Source organism: Centropristis striata, chromosome 21, assembly GCF_030273125.1.
Source record: "Centropristis striata isolate RG_2023a ecotype Rhode Island chromosome 21, C.striata_1.0, whole genome shotgun sequence".
NCBI lineage: Eukaryota > Metazoa > Chordata > Actinopteri > Perciformes > Serranidae > Centropristis > Centropristis striata.
Window position 1 is genome coordinate 11,006,596 of NC_081537.1, and position 23,956 is coordinate 11,030,551.

General features: G+C 40.3%; 3 protein-coding genes across 5 annotated transcripts; 2 read left to right on the forward strand and 1 right to left on the reverse strand.

Annotated features, from left to right (window-relative positions):
* Positions 1 to 2,106: 2,106 nt before the first annotated feature.
* On the reverse strand, positions 2,107 to 10,991 carry wdr24 (WD repeat domain 24). 3 transcript variants are annotated; one of them, XM_059324617.1, is made up of 11 exons: positions 10,913 to 10,991; positions 8,929 to 9,007; positions 8,167 to 8,651; positions 7,714 to 7,891; positions 6,441 to 7,113; positions 5,357 to 5,469; positions 5,159 to 5,283; positions 4,956 to 5,060; positions 4,493 to 4,830; positions 3,278 to 3,462; positions 2,107 to 2,807 (listed from the first exon to the last, which is right to left on the reverse strand). In XM_059324617.1, the coding sequence occupies exons 3-11, from the start codon at positions 8,645 to 8,647 to the stop codon at positions 2,639 to 2,641; spliced, it is 2,367 nt and encodes a 788-aa protein (XP_059180600.1). In that variant the 5' UTR covers positions 8,648 to 8,651; positions 8,929 to 9,007; positions 10,913 to 10,991; the 3' UTR covers positions 2,107 to 2,638. The 3 variants fall into 3 exon arrangements, with proteins under 3 accessions (XP_059180600.1, XP_059180599.1, XP_059180601.1); XM_059324616.1 differs by lacking the exon at positions 10,913 to 10,991 and adding an exon at positions 10,761 to 10,905; XM_059324618.1 differs by lacking the exon at positions 10,913 to 10,991 and adding an exon at positions 10,555 to 10,636.
* A 32-nt stretch (positions 10,992 to 11,023) lies between these two features.
* Positions 11,024 to 13,925, forward strand: LOC131959421 (GRB10-interacting GYF protein 2-like). Its single transcript, XM_059324621.1, has 4 exons — positions 11,024 to 11,321; positions 11,754 to 11,847; positions 12,698 to 12,785; positions 13,055 to 13,925. Exons 1-4 carry the CDS (start codon positions 11,258 to 11,260, stop codon positions 13,631 to 13,633), a joined length of 825 nt encoding a protein of 274 aa, XP_059180604.1. The 5' UTR covers positions 11,024 to 11,257; the 3' UTR covers positions 13,634 to 13,925.
* A 1,825-nt stretch (positions 13,926 to 15,750) lies between these two features.
* Positions 15,751 to 18,834, forward strand: zgc:112496 (uncharacterized protein LOC541336 homolog). Its single transcript, XM_059324988.1, has 6 exons — positions 15,751 to 15,841; positions 15,930 to 16,086; positions 17,174 to 17,267; positions 17,429 to 17,588; positions 17,844 to 17,996; positions 18,586 to 18,834. Exons 2-6 carry the CDS (start codon positions 15,962 to 15,964, stop codon positions 18,765 to 18,767), a joined length of 714 nt encoding a protein of 237 aa, XP_059180971.1. The 5' UTR covers positions 15,751 to 15,841; positions 15,930 to 15,961; the 3' UTR covers positions 18,768 to 18,834.
* Positions 18,835 to 23,956: the final 5,122 nt, after the last annotated feature.

A 23,956-nucleotide genomic window follows, 5' to 3' on the forward strand; every position in this document is an offset into this window, starting at 1 on the left:
GTATTAGACATTTACAAATGATTATAGAGTCTGTCTCTTCAGGAAACACTTAGTGTTGTCTTGACTTAATGTCCAGATGTCCCCCTCATGTAATAGCTCAGATTAGTCTGACTCTATTGATGTGGTCTATATTTAATTTTTTAAATCTGCAGGGCAGTGGTGTGCAGACTGAGCCTTGTGGTTCAGGGATTCCCTCCTCTTTGTTGGGAATTCCCCATACAGAGTACATCTGAAAATCCTCTATTGTGCCCGAGGCCTTGGCGGTAAATCGATGTGGTGACAGTTGCCGCTCAGTTAACAACCTTGGCACAATATGGATGTTGGCTGAGTTTAAGTTCAGCAGCTGATCCAGATACAGCAGCCTGAAGGTAGTTGTTATGGGAAACTACTAGGGAGGATATTTACTGTAGCAGTGATGTGTCAGGCTGTCATAATAAAAAAAAAAAAAAAGGGTGACAGACAGAAGTGGAAGACAAACACTTGTGATGCTGAGCAGCATCCAGAATATAAATGGAGACAAATAAACACAAACAGTGATGAGAGAGGGCTGATTAAATATGCTCCAAATCTCAGTGATAATTTACTCATGTCATGAGGGTCTGCCAGCTAAACTGATATCTACATTGTAAAATCCTCCAGCCAGTTGCCATCAGGCTGCAGAGTACTGGGATTCTGACAGTGACAGTCACATTTCACCCCAGACAAAGCTGCTCTGTCGAGGTTTATCTGGACAGAAGTCGTCTCTGTTGGCCTGCACACTTATCTGTTGTGCATCTCACCAACAGTGAGCAATACAAACTATGACAAGCAACACACTGAGCAGCACACACACGTTGTTTCGAGCTGCTGGACTTGAGGCTAGAGACGTTGGCGGGTAGCCAGTTGGGATTTCTGGGCCACAAGAGAGTAAAGTGTGTTCTGGGAAAATGAATAAGTAGTTGTTCTTTCCTCTCACTGTGATGCCCTAAAGCTAGACGTTTTATTCTGACTGCTCCACTGGAACTGCTCAGCAGACGAGACCAGAAGGCGAGTTTTACTGGCTGTGATGTGCAGCTGAATGATTATACAGTCATGGGGAAAATTATTAGACCATTGTTTTCTTAGATTTCTTATTCATTTTAATGAATAAGCTGATATCTAGCCATTTTCCATGGTTTTCTTAATAATAACCAAAATCATTATCAAGAAAACCATGGAAAATGTCTAGATGTCAGCTCTTAAATTAATCTCTTATGAGCTATTATTGTTGTTGTCATTATATTTGTCCAAACAAATGTACCTTTAGTTGTACCAGTCACTAAAATGAACAAGAAATTGAAGAAAACAAGGGTGGTCAAATCATTTTTCCATGACTGTATTTAAAGCTCAGTGCACTTTCAAATGACCTGGATTCAGTCAACACCGTGATTCATCAGAAAAATATGTATACACTGAAGACGACCTTAAAAGGGGCAGGCAATTTTCTGAGAAAAAGGTGGTAAAAACACCTATTAACCATGAGCAGCAGTCCTATCCATCTCTTGTCTCTCTTCCCTTTGGTTGTTTTGCAGAGTAGCCGGTTATTGCCAGTGCAGGAATAGGATGTTTTTCTGCAGGATTCTCTGCCATTGAATGTCCTCTTTCTGAACTTAACTGTAATTGGCCAAAGTCAAAGTCTGTATTTTCTTTAGCCTGAAACAAGACCAAGAGGAGGTGCAGAAGTCTGGTTTTCTTACAGAGCGCTTGAATTGCAAAAGGATGAAAGGTTATTATGGAATTTTTGCCCAATGATGCCCCCAAAAAACCTTGAAAAATCTTAAAGCTACCCCAGCTTCAAGCTATTTTCTTTTAAATATAATAAACACCCGTATGTTCAAGGCAGTCTAAACTCTTTGCATTTCTTTCAAAGTCCTGAAGACCCAGCTCTTCAGAGAGCATCTTCTCTCCTAGCACTACACAACAATTCTACTCCTTAAAGAAATGTCACTAGCACTTATTGCTGCACTAACGGCTCTCACTGCACTATACCTTGATTGTTCCCCTTTTCTATAAGTCACTTTGGATAAAAGCGTCTGCTAAATGACCAAATGTAAAATATAGTTGACAAAACAGACATCTGCTCCAGGAGAGCTTCAAGTGTATTGCTTTAATGTGTTGTTTGAATAGAGAGCTATTTCTCATATAAATTAATTAATTATTTCATTATCTACAGTCCTTCAAAATAAGATATAGCATTATGTACAAACATCAACAATCCACTTGAGATGAAGAGAGTTCTTCCTGTACAGCCTTCTGAGGGTTAAAAACAATGTAAAATGCAGCGAGTGTGAATTAACAAAAATATTGTTATACTCTTTGAACATCTATTGTATCATCTGTTTTATATACAAATGGCTCAAATTCAACAATTCAAATATGAACGCGTTCGCTCTTGAATAGCTGTCCAGGAGAGCACATATACACCTCTTCCTCCCTTAGACGCGGTTTAATTCATCTCTCTTCAAACACACACACGGAGCCGTTCGTCTGCCCATGTGGAGGAATGAAGACATCCCGTTTGTCTGCAGTGTGTGTGTCTGTGTGTGTGATCCAAGCCTCTGTGAGGACTGATTCCCTCTCCCACAGGGGACCAGCTGTGTGAACAGTGGTCGTGATGGGCTCAGGTGTACTCACACAGGTGACCGCAGCCGGCAGGACAGTGGGCGCTGCTCTTGAGCCAGTTCATTATGTGCTCCAGATGTCCGCCGTGGCTGCAGCCCTGACACCACACAAACAGTCCCTTCACCACATGGTGACACACCGCGCACACACTGGCACACTGGTGGCACCTAGAGGAGAGACGCAGGGTGCTCGTCAGTGCACAGCGGCTGCATTTAAGACGACAGAAGAAACACCTATTGCTGGTATGTACAGGTGCATCTCAATAAATTGGAATATCTTAGAAAAGTTTATTTCAATTCAAAAAGTGGAAATAACACATTATATAGATCCATTACACACAGAATGAAACATTTCATGTCTTTATTTAATTTCTTCTAATTATAAGGATTATGGCTTACATTTAATGAAGACCTAAAATTCACAAAAGACCAATTTAAAAAAATATTTTTGATATGGAAAATGCTGGCCTCTGAAAAGTATGTCCATCTATATGACTCAATACTTGGTTGGGGCTATTTGACTTGAACTACTGGAAATTGACTTTTCCATGATATTCTTATTTATTAAGATGCACATGTAATTCCTGTGGAGTTACTGGTCCCAATGAAGGAACAACACCCCCAAAAAAGGCCCCTACCTGTCACAGATCCAGCCCCTGTTGCTCATTGGCCGCTTGCAGTTGCTGCAGTTGATGTGCAGCGTTGTAGACGTCTGGTTCAGGCCGGTAATGGCGCTGCACGTACTCAGCTTGATGACCTCGTTGGACACGTTCCACAACTCAAACCGCTGCAGCAGGTCTATGTAGGACATGTACCAGTGCTCCTGAAATGTAAACACAATCTGTTCACGGTTTAGGTTTTCCAAGCAATGTAAGCAATGTCTTAACTGAATTTTCAAGACCTGGGTGTTTTAGTAGTGAACATGTTCGCTATTTGCAACTTACAGTCACACATAAGACTTGAAGGATATCTGAACTTTGCTGGATTTTCTTTGTTCCTATTGGCCTGACTTATCTAACAGATATTTAAGATGTTTATAAGCCATTCTTTTGAAAATATACACTTTTTTTTACTATAAAAAAACTCAACTGTTTCATTAGTGCCTCTGCTAGCAACCAAAAAATTCTAGTCTATTAAATATTTTAAAGCAACTACAAGGCATTTTAACTGATTATGTAGAATTTAATACTGATGCTTCTTAATCACTTACAGTGAAAAGATGAAGCCTTTTTCTGCCCGTCATGCCTGCTTTTCTATGCCTGTCAGCAGGTCCGACTCCAGGCTGAATAAAACTAAACAATTCTCAGCACGCAGACCTTAAGAGCTTTTGTTTACATTTTTGAAGGCAGATTTTGGCAGTGAGTAGTGTGTTAGGCAGTTAAAAGGAGGCAGGAGGAGATTTATCTCTTGGTGTTGTATGTGGTTTGTGGTTTTGGCTGACACTGGGGCGGGATCAGCAAAGAGAAAAAGAAAAGAAGTGGATCAATCTCGGCTGGTCACTCAACAGATCGAGAAAATTGCAGGATTCAACAGGATTAAACAATGATCAGGAACTGGCCTTTATATTTAATTTAGGAAATACACGATGAGAGGTTTTACATAAATATCTTAATTTATGTTTTGTTTTGTATACTGCAGAACTGTAGAAAAAAGAAAAATCGTGTTACAAAATGAGGTGTGTCTTACTTTTACTCAATTCTGAAACTGAATTCAAGAGCTAGCGAGATCTTTGCGATATGAGACGATGCAACTACTGCTTTTGTCCACAGGGGGCGCCAAAATCAACACTAAATAAAAGTACTTTATGGTTGCTTTAATGCAGTTTTTTTAACGTTTTTAAATCTGTATCTGACCTGGGTGAGGTCATCAATCTCTTTACGGATCCGGTCGCCAAGGACGATGAGCACGGACACGGCCATCTGCACGTCGCCCTGCTCGGCGTAGTAGCTCAACATCTCCCGCACAATGGGACAGAAGAAGCTGGCAGGTAAATGTGGGCTGAACAGCGGCTGGGAAATGGAGATGAGCGAGAAGGACTCGATGGGGGTCAGACAGGTGACTTCTGCCTCGTTGCCGCTGACGTGCGGGGAGTCGGCCTTGTCTTGCTGAAGGTGCTCGGGAGCGGACGGGTTATCCATGATCTCGTGTCGCAGCTGGAAGGCCTCCTGGGGCAGCGTGTACTCCTGCTCTTCTGTTGTGACAAAAGGAGCGGAGATAGTATTAGACAAAAGAGCGCTGAGCATGGAGGCGGTTATAAATAGCAGGCACTGACGTAAGCAAGTCTTTAGTTTCCTCAGAGATGAGATTGTCACTGACCTGTTTGGTTGTCGTGCTCCATAGAGTAGAGGTCATCATCGTCTAACTCAGCATCACCGAACATGTACTCAGCCTGGCCCTCGCTTCCCTCCGTCTCCTCATTTTCTAAAAGGGCGATCAAATGATTGGCTTATTCAGTCTCAAATATTATACAAAGAGCATCAGGACAAACAGCCTCCAGGAGTTTTAATGGCCGCTCTCACCTTCATTATTGCTGATGTGTGAGTTCCCGGGCTCCAGGTGGATGTTGTCCTGCCTGCTCTCGCCTTTACTGCGCTCCAGTCTGCTCTCTGTGCCCATCCCTGAATTAATTTCCTTCATGTTGAAACTGAAAGCAAAATGCACATCAGTGTTAGATGATGACTGGCATTACTGTTTATTGCAATAGAAAAGATATTTACCTGTTCATTAAAGGCAGAGTGCCGAGTTTACAGAGGTTGTGGTTTGGACCGGGTGTCGTGAGGTTTGCTGGGTCAGAGAACATGATTCTCAACATGGTCCATGTTGTGGAAACCTTTATAATAAAGGGAAAAAAAGTTATTCATGAGTGGGGTTGCACAACTTGGAGAAAATATCCAACTGCGTAATTCTGGCAGAGGATTCACAATATCGGAGGGAATAATAATTTTTGCATCATTATTCTAATTTTAATTGAGAAAAACACTCTGCGGCCACTCGTTAACACACATATCTAAACCAGCCAATCACATGAAAGCAACTCAATGCATTTAGGCATGTAGACATCATAATGGGGAAAAAAGGTGATTTCAGTGCGCGGTATGGTTGTTGGTGCCAGACAGGCTGTGTTTACTTTTGAAATAAGGCTGGGTGATGAGGAGAAAAAGTTCACAATATTTTTGACCAGATATCCTAACATTGAGACGATATTGTAGGGTTGACCTTTTGGTGCTTTAAAAAATATTTACACAATAATATTTTGGGATATATATAATCATCAGCAAGGTGGACATAATGAGTAAATGGGTAAAACAAATTACAGAACAGCTAAACAGCCTGGTGAATTGAGAAATTTACATTATTCTACTGTAATGCAGCCTTTTAAAGCAGGAAATGATGTTACAACATCCAAAAATTAAGACCATATCTATTCTCATGTCATGAGAATAGATATGGTCTTAATTTTTGGATGATGTCGATATATATTGCGCTAATTGGAAATAATGTGTGAAATAGTGACACGTTACTGCAACCACATTACTTTTTAAGTAGATTAATAGTTATTACAAATAACTTAGTTGCCATTCTAGTGCAGATACTTATTTTCCCAAGAGAGTAATGAATAATTTCTTATTTAAAAAAAAGAAAAAAGAAGTAACAAATAACTGTTACTTAACTGTATTACTGTAAGTAATATGGCTATCGGTTATTTTAAATCATCTGTCTTGCTTCCATAAAAACTCACTTTTTTTAAAGGAAGAAAAACAGCGCTTCATAGAGATTAGTTCCTGTATTGATCTATCTGACCTGAGGTCTTTTGAGCTCCTGAGCCACCTTGGCGTTGTGATCACACAGCTCGGCAAACGGCTTCCCACAGAGGAGGTAGAGTTGTGCTGTCTTGACAAACCAGTCCATGCGGTTACTGTCCAAGTCTGTCTCGAAGACGCTGAGGGCGCTGGACACGTGGGCAAACTGTTCTGTCGGGTCGGGCTTCTTAAAGAAAAAGATGGGGTAGCGGCGGTCGCCTCCGGGGTAAGGCTTTCTGTTGGCGTCGCTGCTGATCAGACTCTCCTTGGCTGCAAAGGCCAAGTCACCGAACAGCCCGAAGCACAGACCCTCGGGGTTAGCCTTGTCCACGGGCCGCGTGGCGTCCTTGAACATGTGCTGGTAGAGCGTGCTGTCCTTAGAGCCAGAGAGCAGGAAATGAGGGTCGTGCTGGTGGCGCCACACAATACCAGTGGTCACGTCTTTGTGTTCCTCAAATGTAGCGAAGGGAATGAAAGGTCTGCGGACATCCCACACATAAATGTTGTGATCCACCATCATGGAACAGGTGGCTAAATGAAACTTCCTCTCAGGCCGCCACTTGACCCGCGCCACAGAGGCGATCGTCTGGACACAATAGATCTCCTTGGCCCGGTTAGTGGTCATGTCCCACACTTTCACCATCTTGTCCCTGCCTCCGGTGGCCAGCCATCCCCTTAAAAGGAAATAAAGGGAGAACAGTATATAAGAAGGGCAGTAATAATTTTGATTTAAACCCACAGCAATCAATCACAGCATGCCACTTATTTTACTAGCCGTTTATTTTAACTTTGTTTGCATGATTTGATCATGATGATTAGATGTGTGCCAATTTCTAGAGTAAGGGATCAACAGATGACTTATCTGGCTCCTCTCCGGAGCCATTTTCCATTTTTTTCCCTAGCCAGCCAGCCATTAAAACAACAGCCTGACAAGTTGCTAAAGCAAAAACATAATCCACCTCTTCTTCTCGGGCTCATGAGCAGGTACAATGTTTGGCTAACTATCTTCCATGTGAATGCACACACGACTTCAAAAGGTCAAAGGACATACATGCTTTCTGACAGCAGATTATTGGAGACAACAAACAAATATGAAGCCCAGATTGTTTCATTTCAGGTTTAAATGATTATATAGATCAAGCACCAGTTTTCCAGTATTATATCCAAAATTTAGGCATATTCTTAACTTTGGCAACATAATAATTTTGCAATTTTCAACTCTTTGTATGAAACCTTTAATTTCTCAGTTGGCTTGTGTCACAAAGTTCTCTTACCTGTCATCAGGGTGCCAGTCGCAGCAGAACACAGGACCAGTATGGGCGGTGAACATTCGCTCGTATCGGTCCGGCCGCCTGATGTCCCACAGCTGGACGTTACCATTCTCAAATGACGCTGCAAATGTGAAATAATCCTTCATGCTGAACTGGACGTCCCTTACACTCTCTGACTGACCTGGAAGAAAGTGGGGGAAAGAAAACAACCCTGACTTTAAGCAATAAGAACCACAGGTATAGGTTGTTTCCTAATTTCTGACACATTGTTGCTGCTCCAAACATTTGTGGATTTTCTTTTTTTTTTTTTTCACAAAATCCTAGAAAACAAATGCAAAGATTCTCAGAATATTTTCGAAAGAATTTCTGTAAAAGACAATTTAAAATAAAGTGTGTCTAATGTAAGTTGTATTTCACTTTACAATATTGATCTGATACTTATTGTAAGTATTGTACCTGAGAAAGTGCTGACAGACTCCTTCTTGCGCAGGTCGAAGCACTTCATGAAGCCGTCCTGCGAGCCACTTAGCAGCATGTAAACCTCTGTGGGGTGGAAGCACACCTTGTTGACGGTGCGTTTGTGCTCAGTAAACAGCTGGTCCTGCTTGTTACGAGAGGGTTTTCCCAGGTTCCAGGTGACCACCGCCCCATTGGTGGCCGCCGTGGCCAACAGGTTCTCCTCCATCTGGTGCCACATGACATCTGCACAGCTGAAGTTGAGAGAGGGTTTGCGGCCGACGCGTAGATTCAGCTTCTCCACAAACTGCTCCTCCTCCAATGCGTAGATCTTGAAGATGTTGCGGCCGGCTACAACCACCTGCGTGGCGTCACGGCACACGCTGATGGCGTTGGCAGGGGCGTCCAAGTGGCAGAACATAGTTCGGCCACTGATGGCACTGCTGCCGAGGGCTGTGGTCACCCGGGACATCTTCTCCATGTTCCTGAAACAGAGAGTGATTTCACTTGAACTCGGGGAATAAAAGTGACCAGATGCATCAACTACAAATTAATTTGATACCTTTACTTTTTCAGTACTGCTTTCAAAGAAACATGAGAAAAATGTAAAATGTTTTGAAAGCAGTTCAAAAATCGTCCAGAAGGTGGCACTGTAAGATGTGAATCTGTACAGTACTTTGTGTAAGAGGGCATGAGAGGTGGCAGTATGAACAGCATTTGAATGTTTAACAAATTGAGCCAAAAAAAAGCTGCAGAGCTTACTTGTTGAAGAACTGCCGGCTTCGTCAAAGTCTGCAGCAGCTCAGAGTCCTCTTCATGAGCTCCCATGAGAGCCAACGTACTGGTGAGAGATGTGAGAAATGCACAGCATGAGATCAACAGTCAGGAAAGATATTTCATCACAATATCACAAACAATTTAGATAAATCTCTGATATGTACCCTTTTGTCACAAGGACACTGAATCAAACACTAACTGATGTGTACTTACGTTGAATAGAAAGGGTGTAACAGGGATGTGATGTAGCTCAATAATAAAACTGTCAAATTATATTTTAGTTCCTGTTGTGAGTTGATATAAATGCAACTGAACTGAATAGAAATTGTACTGTGACAGACATTGTGATATCAGCAAATATAGTTTTCGCTGTCCAAAGAATCCATAAAATATTGTATTGTAATGAAATTTAAGATTTACACCCCTACTTAAAAGACTTTCATCTGAACAAGACTCAATTTTAGCTTCTCTTTTTTTTCAGAATCAGAAATACTTCACTACGTCACTGCAGTTACTCTAACCCAGGATAGAGAGACAAAGAAAATACAAGTATATAAGAAATAAGGTATATATACAGTCATGGAAAAAGGTACATTACATCTGTTCAAACAAATGTACCTTTTTCCATGACTGTATATATACATAACTGTACCAGGCATTAAAATGAAGAAATTGAAGAAAACGACGGTAGTCTAATATTTTTTCCATGACTGTATACTGTAGAAAAAAAGCAAAATATACAGACTGGAGAAAACTATTACTAATCTAAGTAAGCATGTGTAATACATTAAGGTGCAAGGTGTAATGTGCTAACAATGTATCTGATATGTTACAGAATTTGATGTAAAGTGGGTGTTATTAGTTAACGAGCCCACTCTAAATTCCTGGGACGCCAAACAGCAGCACGGTGACAGATGACAGTTGCCTTCTTGTGAAGGGATTATTTTAGGTTTCCAAAACTGTTGACCTCGGTCTCGTATCTCTACTGCGTTTAAATGTCTGCTGTGGTGAGGTTTTATTTGTGTTATCACCTCATCTCTTAGCTGCTTTGTGCTCACGTTAAAATATTCTGGAGTCCATCTATTTATTGAAAATACACGTTTTATTTACAGTAATAACTTTTTTTTATATGTGATATATAGACAAGCTGAGAAAGCCAGTTGAAAGTGCAATCATATGAGCTTTCACAGTGTGCCATTTATGCTTCTAGACGATTTTTAAAATGTGAATTTTCTTTCTACAATGAAAACTATTACTATTTTTAATTTAAATGCATATAGACTGTTTTGTAGTTGTATTATTTATTATTTTTCTGCTGTGTTTGTGTGTATAAATGGTATTTTCGGTTCCTGGCAGCTTTTTACTTTGTTCATTAAAATAAAATGAAAAATCTGACTGACAGCCAAGTTTGTGTCGAGAGAAAGGAGCCATGCATGTGATGAAAAAGACAGACTGAAAGATCCTAAACAGAGATAGAAACGAATGCATAGGAAGATGACAAATTTGAACCAAAATCTCCTGGACTTCAGAGGTTTAAAGAGAAAACGAACATATCCCAACAGCGTAAAAGAGTCTTCTCACACAAGTAACATGTGCATTAACATGAGTTACCGCCTAGTGTTTCACGCATTATGTCATGCTTTGCCGTTGTTTCACTTCAGTCCAAACTAAACTGTAGACAGGAACATCCTTCAGCTCCTTCGCGGGGCTCACTCGTGAGCGGGTGTTTTGTCTACAACCAGCTCAACTCGCTGCTCGCTGCACTTTCACCATAAACATGACTGGAATGTGATGCTAATGCTAGTAGGCTAACCTACCTTACGGAGCGCTTTTTACAAAGACGAGACGGACTCGGCGCAAGTTTTACAAGTTTATCAGACAATAAGAATAATACTCTAAAACAAAAATATATCATGTAAGGTGACAGTGTCTACGTAGAGCAAATACGAAAGTATTTCAGGGGACAAACCTGAAACTGTTGCTCACTGCTTGCGGCACCGGAAGTAGTATTTTTGCTCTGTAATCTCGCGAGAGCTGAAGCGTTATCATGTGACGTTACTACAACTCATTCAGGAGTTTATTGCTGTGTTCCAATACCCATACTTACCGTACTCACTGTACTTAGCTTGAGTACGCAGGGTGTTCCGATTCCGATCGCGGTGAAAAGAAGTGTACTTAAAGGACCCGGATGTTGTACTCATAACGGTCAAAACGTTGAGTGTGGAACGATGTACACTATACGCACTCAACGGCCGCCATCTTGCCTACGTAGCGGAAGAGGCGGAGCCAGGCAGAGCCGCTCAGCTCAGAAAAAATGTTTGCAATGGCGGCCGAGACAACAGCGTCTGCAGCTCCCGCAGTTCCCGAACCCTACAGATGTAAGTTTTATCGTACATATTCATATTTACAATCGCCTCTGAATAGTTTACTAATGTATTGACATGTATTAACACTGCGGTTGTTTTTGTTATCGTCCCGTTTCGCATGCTACTTGTTGTAATCCGTTAGGAGCTAGCTCGAAATATAGCAAACAAGTTGTGATTTGCCTCGGTATTTTTCTTGTGGATGCGTTGTTTTTGTAAACGTTTTGATAGTAATTGCATATGCGACTTTAAATGAAAGTCAATACGTTATTTCACTTGAACAGTAGTAACATTAGTGGTCTTGAAGACATGTCACCGCGCCAGCTGAGTTTTTGTGATCACGTTAGCACTTGCTACCCTGCGGTATGGAAATGTGAAACTTAAGTTTGGAGTTCCTTAAATGACAAACCATTTTCTTATTGGTGTCGGTCTTGTACTTCAATATAGGGACTGATGAGGACACGGTCGCATTTGTGCGGTGGCGTGTGGCCCACAGCAACATATTCAGTGGTGGGAGAACCACCAACGCTGCTGGATACAAGTAAGTGCAAAAAAAAGCTCCGTCTGCTATCACGCCAAAACAACTGTTTCATTCAACAGCTACAGCTCAGGAAAACATCCACTGAGATACATTTTCCACAGAGAAATTGTTGTGACGATTCCACCTACCAATACACTGCAAAAATCATGAAGCTTAACAAGTATTTTCTTCTTATATCCAGCAATAGTATCTTAATTATATTGTTTTGAGTATAATTTACTTACTGACCATAGCTTTATGTGCTTATTTAATTATTTTATTGTTGAAAGAGTTCTTTTTAGGATTGACATTGTGAGCTTTTTCATGCTTTTCAATCTTTTCATCTGTTGAATATGGTGAGGTTTTTTTTTCCAAGTATTTCTGGCTTATTATAATGTTACTACAGTCTGGCTTTTCAGGCCACAATTGCAGAAAATAAGTATATTTGTATTTATTTCAAGACATCGTAGTTTTTTCCAGTTTCTAGATATTTTTACTTATTTAAAAAAATCTTACAAAGAAACATTTACTTACTGCACTGGCAGATAATTTGACTTGTTTCAAGCATTTCTTTGCTAAATTCTAGTTATTTATTTCTTATTTTTTGTCAGTTGGTTTTTGCAGTGTATGCACACACACACACACACTTCAGCATTGATCTATTTTATTTTTTAGCAGTGTGAATCATCAGAGGCCCCACGATACGATTTTATTGTGATTATGCTTGATGCAAACGTACAGAGTGTATCTATACCTATTGGTAGTCTAGCAGTATAATTATCAAATGAAAATCGCTTATTTGCTCAGTCTGTAGACCGATGTGTTGTACTAATACTATTGTGTTTATGTGCCTCTATTACATGTTAACCAGAGTGTTCCTAGAAGAGAGAGGACTGGTGGGGAGGGTCACCACCTCATTCTTGAAAAAAAAGTGGGAAAACCTCAAGCAGAAATACAAGGTTTGTCTTTTTTCACATCATGCCTTACGTCCTTGTTGGCTTTACAGATTCTCTGAGCAGTCATTTCTACATAGCAGTTGAACTGAAAAATACAAAAGTATGAATAACCTTTTTTTTCTTCATGAAATTGATCATAACCAAAACTATTTTTTAGCTCTGTGGGCACTGATGTAATATATTATTGAAGATATTTCTACAACATAGGGTTTCAGAACTATGAGCTTTTCAACGGTGTTACGGCTGTATGTTTTGTTGTTCTTACTACATAGGATCTTAAGAACCCCCCGACTGGTGTGAGCACAGAGGGGGGTGAGACCACTGCCGCGTCCTGGAAGTGGTTTGAATTAATGCACGAGGCAATTGGGGACAGGCCGTCTGTGACGCCACCTGTCCTCATTGCCACGTGTGCCCAGGGCGCGGTAGTGTTCACCCCCCCCACTGTGCTCACACCAGAAAGGGCTAGTGTTGAGGCAGCAGAGGAGGAGCCCACACCTTCCAGAACCTCCACAGCGTCCACCCCCAAAAGGCGGCGGGTGGACGTTGTGGAGGTGCTCCAGGACCTGCGGAGCCAGGATGAGCAGGAGTGGAGGGAGATGAAAGAAGAAGAGAGGCAGAGAGAGGAGAGGAAAGAGGCAGAACAGGCCAGGCAGGAAGCTGAGAGAGAGCGAAGAGAAGAGAGGAGGTATAGAGAGATGGTTCAGAGGCAGGAGAGGTGCCACCAGGAGGCAATGGCCAGGGAGGAAAGGTGGAGAGAGGAGGTGAGAGCCAGAGATGAGAGGAGGGACCAGGAAGCTGCAGCCAGGGAGGAGCGCTTCTTGGCCATCCTGGAGAGGCTGGCAAGAAGATGAACTTTTTTTATATTGATCTGTTTCGTTGTTTTTATTGTTCAGGTGTTAATAATGTAAATGTAAATAAGTTAAGTTATGTTCTTGTTGTGAATGTTTTATTTGTTAAATAATGAATGTTTTATGTTAAATAAATAAATAAATCAATGTTCATACACAGGTGTTGAAATTGGCCAAATTATTTAATTAGATGTAGTCATGGTCAGGTGCATGACATAACGCTGCCATTCTATTACGCTCCTCAGCTCCAGAGACGGTGCCTGGGGGTGCTGCCTCCCGTCCTGGATCCTCTTCCTCTGCTGCTCCAGCCTCGCCGTCCTCACCGTCCTCAGGGTCCAGAACGTCTCCCCGGCTCAGGCAGATGTTGTGGAGGATGGTGCAGCAGAGGATGACCTCCGGGACGAACAGGACGTCCACCTCCAGCGCCTTAAAAAATATGGCCCTCCATCTTGTCTTCAAGATCCCGAAGGCCCGCTCCACCACCACTCGGGCCTTTGTCAGCCGGCTGTTGAAGGCTGCCTGCAGCGGGCTCCTGAGAGGCTGACGGTAGGGGGTCATCAGGGTCATGGGGTAGCAGAGGCAGGGGTACCCACCATCTCCAATGAGGCAGTACCCTGGTGGAGGGTACTGCTTCTCCAGATACAGGGGGCTGTTTTTAAGTACCCGTGAATCGTGAACTGATCCAGGGTAGCCCACACACACATCAATGAACTTTGCTGTGTGGTCAACCACCGCCTGAAGCTGGACAGAGTGGAACAGCTTCCGGTTCAGGTAGCAGTCGGAAGCTTGGGAAGGGGGCTTGACCCTCACATGGCAGCCGTCTATGCTGCCCACCACCCGGTTGAAGGCCGCCGACCCTGCCATCCGTGCAAATCCTGCACCCACAGTCGCCAACTCCTCCTCCGTTGGATGACGGACCGTCTGTGCACACAGCGAAGCAATTTTGGCGCTGGTGGTGTGGACGGCACGGTGGACTGATGTCCTTGGCATGTCGAAGGCCCGTGAGACCACACGGTACGATGTACCACTGGCCAACCAGAACAGGAACACCAGGCAGGCAATCTCCTGATCCCAGCCGTGGTCTCCGTTGCCCCCCATAGCTTCCATAAGGGCATGGAAGGACCCCCTGGACAAGCGGAAGTCCACCCGCAGGTCACTCTGGCCATCAAAATACAGCCTGAGGATCGGCACGGTAGCATTCAGCTGAGCATACCGCCTGGGAGGCTGTAAGACATTAATTCATGAATTATATGTTTATTATTGAAGTTCGTTATTTAATTATTATTTGTATTTAATAAAAATCAGTTCTCTAAGTTGATGTGTTGTCTTTTGCATTGCACTTCTATTAGGCTACTATTGGAATTATTGTGTATAGTAAATACTGCTAATGTTGCCTATTACATATTTTAGTATTGAAATTGTTTTTTAAGAAAGATGTAATTATGCACATTATACAATGACAATCAAATCCTCTTTGAAGTGATCTGTTATGTATTTTCACACAGTGACCTGGGTATGTAAAATGTTTGCATTTTTAATTCAAGAATGAAGGCTCCACATGATAAGAACTTTAAAGTAGAGATAACTATAACTTAAATGACATTTCTAAATATTAAAAACAAATGCAGTTTTTGCAATATGGAACCAGAAACCTTAACTCATTTATTCTACCACTGTACCCAATCTATCAATTTCTGGACCCAACTAGAACAATATATAGTGTGTAAAATCAAGATGAACATCTTCATTTACTGTAAAAGTGTAATTATGTAGGTTTAAATCACACCTACCGGAGCATTGTCTGTCAACAGGAGGAGTAGATAACGTTGCTGACGACGGCGGCGCATTCTCCACATTTGCTGCGTTAACGGAGCCATATTGCTGGATTGTAGAAGTACAGATAAAACAACACAAAGGGTATTTTTTTCGCCGTTCAAAGCGGGAAGTTTTTCGCGGGTGACGAGCCGCGGCGGCTGTCGCGAGCGTAATTTCCGGTAAGTGCACCACGGAGTATGAGATTTGGAACAACACTCAGCTGCCGACATCTCCGTACTCAGTAAGTGCGGATAGTGTACTGAGTTTGAGTGTACTCATGGAAGTATGGGTATTGGAACACAACATATGATTATCCGCCTCTTTTTGTTTTGTTTTAGGCGCCCTTGAAACGAAGGTGAACACGGCTGTAGCTGAATCAATGCAAGGCTGTTTAAGGTGTGGAAATAATATATATATACATATATTACATGTTAGCAGTTCGTCCATTCATGTATATAAAGGTTTTATGATGTGTGTTTGCAAGCTTTTGCAGGTGATGGTGTGGATTGTGCTGCCATGAGTGCTCTGTTTGCCTGTGAGGACCCAGACACATGGAGGAGGGTGTATGGGAAATACTGGGATGTGGTGGAAGCCAAATCCAAAGGCAAGAAACCTGGAAAGCTGCTGAACCTCGACAAGTGGTAAAAAAACCTTCCCCACTCACAGCACCAGTCACAAAATCACACTCACTTTCACGTTAAGATATCTTTATTGTCATAGGAGCTCACTTATAGATGCAATGACATATTTACAATAAAGTATATGAAAAAAATCTTTAGAAATGCTACGTTCAAAAATGTAAACAGTGCACGAGAACAATACTGCAAAAAACTAGCAAGAAAAATACTATAATACACACAAGAATAGAATATAAATAAGACAGAAAGTGACAATCCTGCAATGTATCCCTCAATAGAAGATAAATACAGCGTGGGATAACAATATAATGTTTTCTGTATGTTAAAATGCATCTTATCTTGGAGTAATTGAAAATGCATGTCTTTATTTCAACATCAAACTTCATCTTGACCTGGAAAAATAATTTTTTTTTTTTCCTGGGCTTTCAGCTGCATCTCATTGACTTCATCATCCGAGAGGGTTTGCTCTGTTTGTTGACATTTTCCACTCAGTAGCTGTATGATTTTTATTACAGCTCTTTCATTACAGTTCTGCTCATCCATGTTTGCTTAACCTTTGTGTCTCACTTGGAACATTTTTGGCTTCTTAATTTTTCCAATCATCCTGGCTTTGCTATTGCACATGGCATATGTTTGGTAAGGGTGTTTTTTTCCCCTAATTTTGAAAGTTCAACCTCAGCTCCTATTTCAAGTCTTTAATAAGTTGTGTAGCCAACACATACAGACACCCAGACCCTTTAGGACAAAAATGTCCCATTGAATCCACATATTTTGCTCCCACAGGCATTAGAGCATAACATCATGCATTCTATTATATCAGGCTTAAGCTTTGGCTTCAAAATTGTTTAAAAAAAAGAAATGATAATCAGGACTGATGTTTGTTAAAAAATAATTTGGCAAAAGTGGAAAATAATGAGGTACAGTATCGTATATGTTATTTTATGGCATTTGCTTGACACAGAAAACTCCATCTATTGAATTTTATAAAAGGTTTAAAATGCCTTTTTCAGTAATGCAGCTATGGAAATGTGCTGACCTTCATTTTAAATATAAGGTTAACTGACACTAACCTGCATGTTTCTGTGGTCAGGTACCAAGAGGAGCTGCCCACACTCATTTCAAGTCGACCTGACAAACATGTCACTCAGTCAGAGCTGGTGAAACTGATGGAGTGGAAACTCACTGTAAGTGGCATTGAAATCATAATCACCAGGAACTTGAGCACACTCACAACAAAAGATTTAGTCAGTATATATGCACACATATAGAATAAATCTGAGGAGAAGCTACCAGGCTCACAGTGCATCAGCTGTGTCCTTGAGTGGCCCCGTGTGCTTTTCTGCAGAGAGGGAAGTTCAGGCCGAGGCTGCAGCAGCTGGTGGCTTCCAACAGTGAGGACACTGTGGAGAAATGTTCCAGAAAGGCCTTCAGCCTCCTGCCTGACGTGCAGGCAGCAATCGCCGAGCTCAGCTCCCTGAAAGGAGTCGGCCCGGCCACGGCTTCAGGTTAGCACAGCTTCTCTTCTGTTTCTGAAGACACTGTATCAAATCTGCTCTCAGCAATTAGATTAAAGCTTTAGAATTCATACCGATAAAAAAATCTCTGTGATCCTCTTTAAGTACAAGGTGAAGCCTGCTCAGTCAGTGCACAGATTGGATGTATTGAGTGGCTGGGACTCCCTGCTCTCTGTTTAAATACTTTGTATGCACCTCATGGCTAGACTCAGCTTGGCGTGGGTCTGACTGTCCATTTTGTTCCAGCTGTGTTGGCGGCGGGAGCTCCAGAACAGGCTGCATTCATGTCAGATGAAGCCATGGAGAGTGTGCCGGGACTAAAGCCCATCCAGTACACAGCCAAGCACTACACTCTGTACCTGGGCAAAATGGTCGAGTGTACCGTGAAACTAAACAAAGGTGAGCCAATGACGGGGACACAAGGCCGCCCTTGGCATCTATATTCTGTGTCGTCAGTGTAGCTTACTAAATATGATGCATCCATCCATTTTCATTCACTTATCCGGGGGCAGCAGGCTCTGTCTCCCCAGCAACAAAATCTGATACTTCTTCAAAATAAAACATGACTATTAGTTTATAAAGCACTCAGTTTGTATGCACCAGAACTCCCATAACACAACTCAGTCCTTTTAAATCAAAGCTTAAATGATTCTGTTTGCCTCTGCCTTTTGCTGAATCAAATTTGGGACCTTTAATTTGTATTTTATGGCAAATCTTTTATTCTTCGAGATCTTCGATAATGCTGTCAGACACTTATAGTAACAATCTGAGCTGGTCAGTGAAAAAAACAACCACTTTAAGTGGCCGTAACATTACATTGTTGACCCCAATAGTCATCTAAACTCAAAAACATGGGAAAAAGTAAAAAAAAAAATACTGGAGTTCTCCATTAAAATGTCTTTTTTTTTTTTTTGGTGATCAGTGTAAAAAAAAAGCCACATGAAACGTACTTTGATCATGATGCCTGGCCTCCCCCTCTCATCCTCAGAGGATCCCCAGCAGGACTGGACGCCCCACAGATTGGAGCTGTGTCTGTGGGCGTTGACCACAGCCAAACAGCAGCAGCTCCCACTTCTAAAGGACGTTGATGTGAAGACCGGCAGTGTAAAGGAGGAGAGCTCCAATGCCGACACAGACCAGAGGCCAAAGAAGAGGCTCAAAACAAGATAAAAATACACAGTATATACATTTTTAAACTTCTATTTCTTTTTTCAAAAATAATAAAGCCTTTATATCAAATAAACTACACTGAGCTTTTTTGAGAACTCAGATGGTTACAGTTGCAAAAAAAAAATGTGAATCCTTTGAAATGATCAAGTTTTCTGCCTTAATTTGTCAAAAAATGTGATCTGATCTGCATCTAGATTGCAAGTATAGACAAACGCAATGTGCCAAACCTAATACCACACAAACAATTCTAATATTTCATGTCTTTATTGAACACATCCATTAAACATTCATAGAGATTAGGCAGATCATTTTCAATAAAGGCATAAAACTAGATAATTTCAAAGCGTTCACATACTTTTTTTGCCACTGTATGTTTAAAGTTGATGTGTAAAAGCCTTCGACCACATTTTAAAGATCAGTAATGTTTTATACTGTATGTGAGTAAACATGATTTAGGGATTCAAAGTCATGTAGTTTTGTCATATGACTGTAAGCTTAATGTCCTCTAGTTTCCCCCAATCCAGGATGAATGATGATGATCAGGGCTGCAATTATCAATTAATATTGATATAATTAATATTTTCTCAAGCAATTGATTAATCATATGCTCTACAAAACATTAGCAAATAGGGAAAAATGCCGATCACACTCGGAGCCCAATGTCACATCTTACAGTCTATTTTTGTCTGAACATAAATACAAAAAATGTTCTGTTCACCATCATAAACGACTAAAAATACATGTGATAAAATTAATTAATCATTGCAGATCAAAGACTAAGATTTTGTGCTTAAACATGAGGGAAAAAAGCAGTAGGATGTTGCCACAGTATTGTTCTTTATTTATATTGTTTCTAAATTAAAGCAAAATACAATGAACAGTACAAAATAAAACAAAATATATTCATATATATACAATATAAAATGGTTCCGTTCAGAACATTTAAAAAGTACAATAGATTGTGAAATAATTAATGAGGACTTTGATATAAATTATCCATATGTAAATTTAGTTTTCCTTTAGTTTCCTCATGACCGAGAGAAAAATAGCTTCTTCTGCTTTTTCTTTTTGTAAACGCTGTGTTGGTACAACCTCTTGTCTGGTCTGAGAGATTGAACCTCGTAAGCTTGGCACCATTTTTGTCAATACAAGTAAGCAGCTCATGAAAAACTACCACAGCAGCACATGACTTTTTTTAATTTATTCTGAACCTTCAGAAGGAAACGACCCATTAAAAGAAACACTTGTTGATATTTGCATGACCTCGAGGGGCTCAGGCAGTTTGTGTGAACAAGCTGGAAACTGAGAAACCAAGACTTGTGATGTTACAACCCAGAAGATATACCCTCGGCTCCAGAAAGAAACCTGAATGCTCTTACAGACAAACTCTTTGATGCTTGTTTCTCACTGTGGTCGACAAAAAGAAGTCACTTTTCCTCATTTAAAGTTCAATACTGTAGACTTTACATTTTAGCATAATATGACAACCTGCAAGTACAGCAGAGTTTTGCTGCCACAGCAGAAAAAGAAAAATGGCTCAGTATCACGGTATAACAGTAGTTATAACAAGATATTTGTCCTGTTATAACATGAAATGTTTTATAAATTAGCCATAATTCTCAGTTCATCTCCTCACGAGTCACTGTTTACTCATTCAAATATTACATCATGTTATAACAATAACATACCTGGTTATTACAGCAGCTGCCACACCAGAGAAAGAATAACGTACAATATCACGTTATAACATGATTTTTTTGATATCGTGATTACTCGAAAACATGCAATAACATGAAAAACTTCTTGTTATAACATAATACTGATTTCTTTTTCTTTTTCTGGTTTGGCAGCAATGAGCTTCCGTACATTATAATAACGTGGAACATTTTATGTTATAACATGATAAATAAAATATTGTCGTAACAAGAACAGTCTCTTGTCATGTGATAAAATAACATCTTGTAATAACATGAAAATATCTCGTTATGACTTAAAAATATCTTGTTATAACATTAAAAACATCTTTTTATAAAAAGGGTTTTCATGTTACAACATAATACTAATACGTTTTTCTTTTTCTGGTGTGGCAGCAATGAGCTTCCGTACATTATAACATGAAACATTTTATGTTAAGTTACCCTGTTATATCATAAAATGTTTCATGTTCTAAAAATAATATATCATGTTATAACAGTAAGTTACCCTGTTATAACCTTTCACACAAAAGTATGTGATTACGTTAACATGAACATGAAATGTTTTACGTTATAACAGTAACAGATCACATCAAAACATTTTATATTATAAAAGATTTTATATTATAATCGTTATAACATGAAACATTTCATGTTATAACACGATAAATAGAATATTGTATTAACAAGAACAGTTTTACACAGTTATACCATAACTGGTATAATGATACGTGAAAAACTCTTGTAATAAAATCTCATTATGATGTAAAAATATCTTGTTATAACAGTAATCCTTTCATGTTATAACATGATACCGATTCTTTTTTCTTTCTTCAGCATGGCAGCAAAATCCTCAGTTGCATGTTTAGTCTTCACTGTCCCATCCAGTTTATGTTGTTTAATTTCACCTGCTAATTAATATAAAATCTGATGTTGCAAATTTCATCATATCGATACCCAGGATGATTTTAAAGCCAAATGTCCTTGTATAATGTACCTTAAACCCAAAACCAACACTTCAGGTTTCGGGTGTATAAATGTTGCTGTTGTTGGTACACTTCCCTCTCTAGAGCTACAGTCGCCTGCTTCACCTGCACAGTCCTGCAGTGACACATATATCTAAGTAGCAATAAACACTAAGAAAAGGCAACCTGGCCGGCTTGTTGGCGAGCAGCAGTTCAGAACAGCTACTGGATATATAACAGCTTCGGCTGCTTGCACTGCGGCTTCTTTCTCTTATGGATTCTGTGCGTGTAGAATAAAACACCATACAGCTGACAGCGAAGCAGCCTCTCTGCCCGGTGCTTAGTTTTGGGGCGCGTATAGCAAGGCATTGGGCATAACAGCACGATGGATTCGCATAGGGAGGTAAAAAAGCATTGAAGGATGTTTATGGCAGTAGAGAATATGGCACATTATGACAAAATACAGGAACAGGAACTAAGAAACAGTAGAGAAATGTGCTGCATTTTTGGGCTCAGAAATGAACAGTATTTTGTGTGCAGCCACATCAAAGAAGGTGACCTTTTAACATCATCTAATGACTGTACAGAAACCAATAAAAGGGGCATGTGGATTATTTATGGTCTGCTCCTATTTGGCTCGTGCCATCCCTCATCGTGCCTTCCTTATACCGCTGAAAACAAATGTGTCACTCAAAAGACAGAAATTAAATTAACATCATGCAGCCTGTCAGATCCACTTATTAAAGGAAGATATCCTGTTTACGGTCTAGCTTTTTTGGGCTGTGGTGTATCCTCGCAGCAGCCATGCATCATCCTGACACCAGGGGTGTTTTGTGACGGGATGGCAGAGCACGTACGCTGCTGAGGGTTTTTTTTTTATGAAGAGTGCCGACACTGTTGTTTCTGCTGTCCCTCCATCACTCACAAACCAGAAAAAACGTCACATACTGTCAAAGCAGAGGATGTGAGTCAGGCCTGTATCGCTCCACTTCTTTAAGATGCTGTTTGAGTGCAGGAGAGGCTTTTATCAGACAGGAGGGGACTCTTTTTTAAAAAGTTTTTTTTAGTGTAGGAGGTGTGTTGTGGTTGGCTCAGGCTCAGGGCCAGGAGATTTGGCTTACAGAGAAGTAAATAAACTAGTCCTGAAAACTTTACCCCTCTACCTGCCTATTTAAGATACATGCATTGCTCATTTTCTCCTCTGTTGTTGCTGCTATTGTCTGCTTTTTTTAAAGGATACTTAAGGGGAGACACTACAGGTGAGCAGGGTGCAGATAAAGCACTATCTTATTAAATATGTACACTTTCCAGAACTTTCCAGAATTTCCAGAACAGAAATCTGAACAATTGATAAATGTTAAAAATTCTTGTTTTATTTTGTTGACATATGAGAATTTTGAATATCTGTTTTTATGACTCCATAAATCAGATCGGCTATTTAAAAAAAAAAATCAAAATTGCCATGTTTTTAAGGAATAACATGTTATTTAAATCAGGCTATGAATAATATATGAACCTTCAGAGTATAGATGGGAAGGAAACTGAGAGGTTTGCTGTATTAAGTGGAGATTTCTGTCTTATAGTGAGCCTTTAAAGATATGTATTGTAAATTTCATACATTTTGCAAGACGCTGTGGGTGAATGGGGTAACTTTTTTGACAAATAGATTTTTACCACAAAACTTTCCCAGTTGAAAACTTATATAAAGGGACTACTTTTCTGTAAAGAAAGTTTTCGGAAAGTGTATGTTTAATTATGCATATGATGCGTTATTTGATGCAGAACTTTGGTGAAATCTACAGACATAAATAGGCAAGGTGAAGTAAAATAAACCAAAATTAGTTTTTTGGATGTTTCCTTTCCTCTAGTCTGAAAGTAGACATGTTAAGGAAGCAAAATAGCCCAATATCTTTAAACTGACCAGCATAAAAGAACGTTTTTTTCCTGTAGTGTCTCACCTTAATAAAAATAAACCAAATGTGGACTATGTATGAGGAGTTCTTTTTAGGGGCAACAAAAATTCACAAGCCTTCGATTTTAGTCGTGCATGTACTTCCAGGAGGTGTAATATTCACAGTTAATGTGTTCTACAAAAACATAGCCATTTACTAGCCCTTTTTACAACCCTTCTGGGTTCCGATGAATCTTCAGTTAAAGAGGCACATTAACCTCCTCTCAGGCATCATCTTTATCTTCATTATAGGCTAACAGGGTATGTATGCATTATTCAGCGATGCATCTTTGCTATCCCAAGCAATAATATTTCCTCGAACACACAAGAGTTTCTATCAAGTGTCCATTACTACCACGTATTGGCTGATCTTTTCTTTTTTTAATGCATTTGAAAATGGCTTTTTCTTGCTATTTCATACCGATTTCCGTATTTAACACAGAGTCTTCTGTTACTACTGACAGTTTCACGTGGAAGCAAATGCTGAGGACTGTATTTATGACCAGCTATCAAAATTGGCAAATGCATAACATTTTTCCCCCCAGGCAGCCAGTGGACATTCAAATGAATTATTGATTG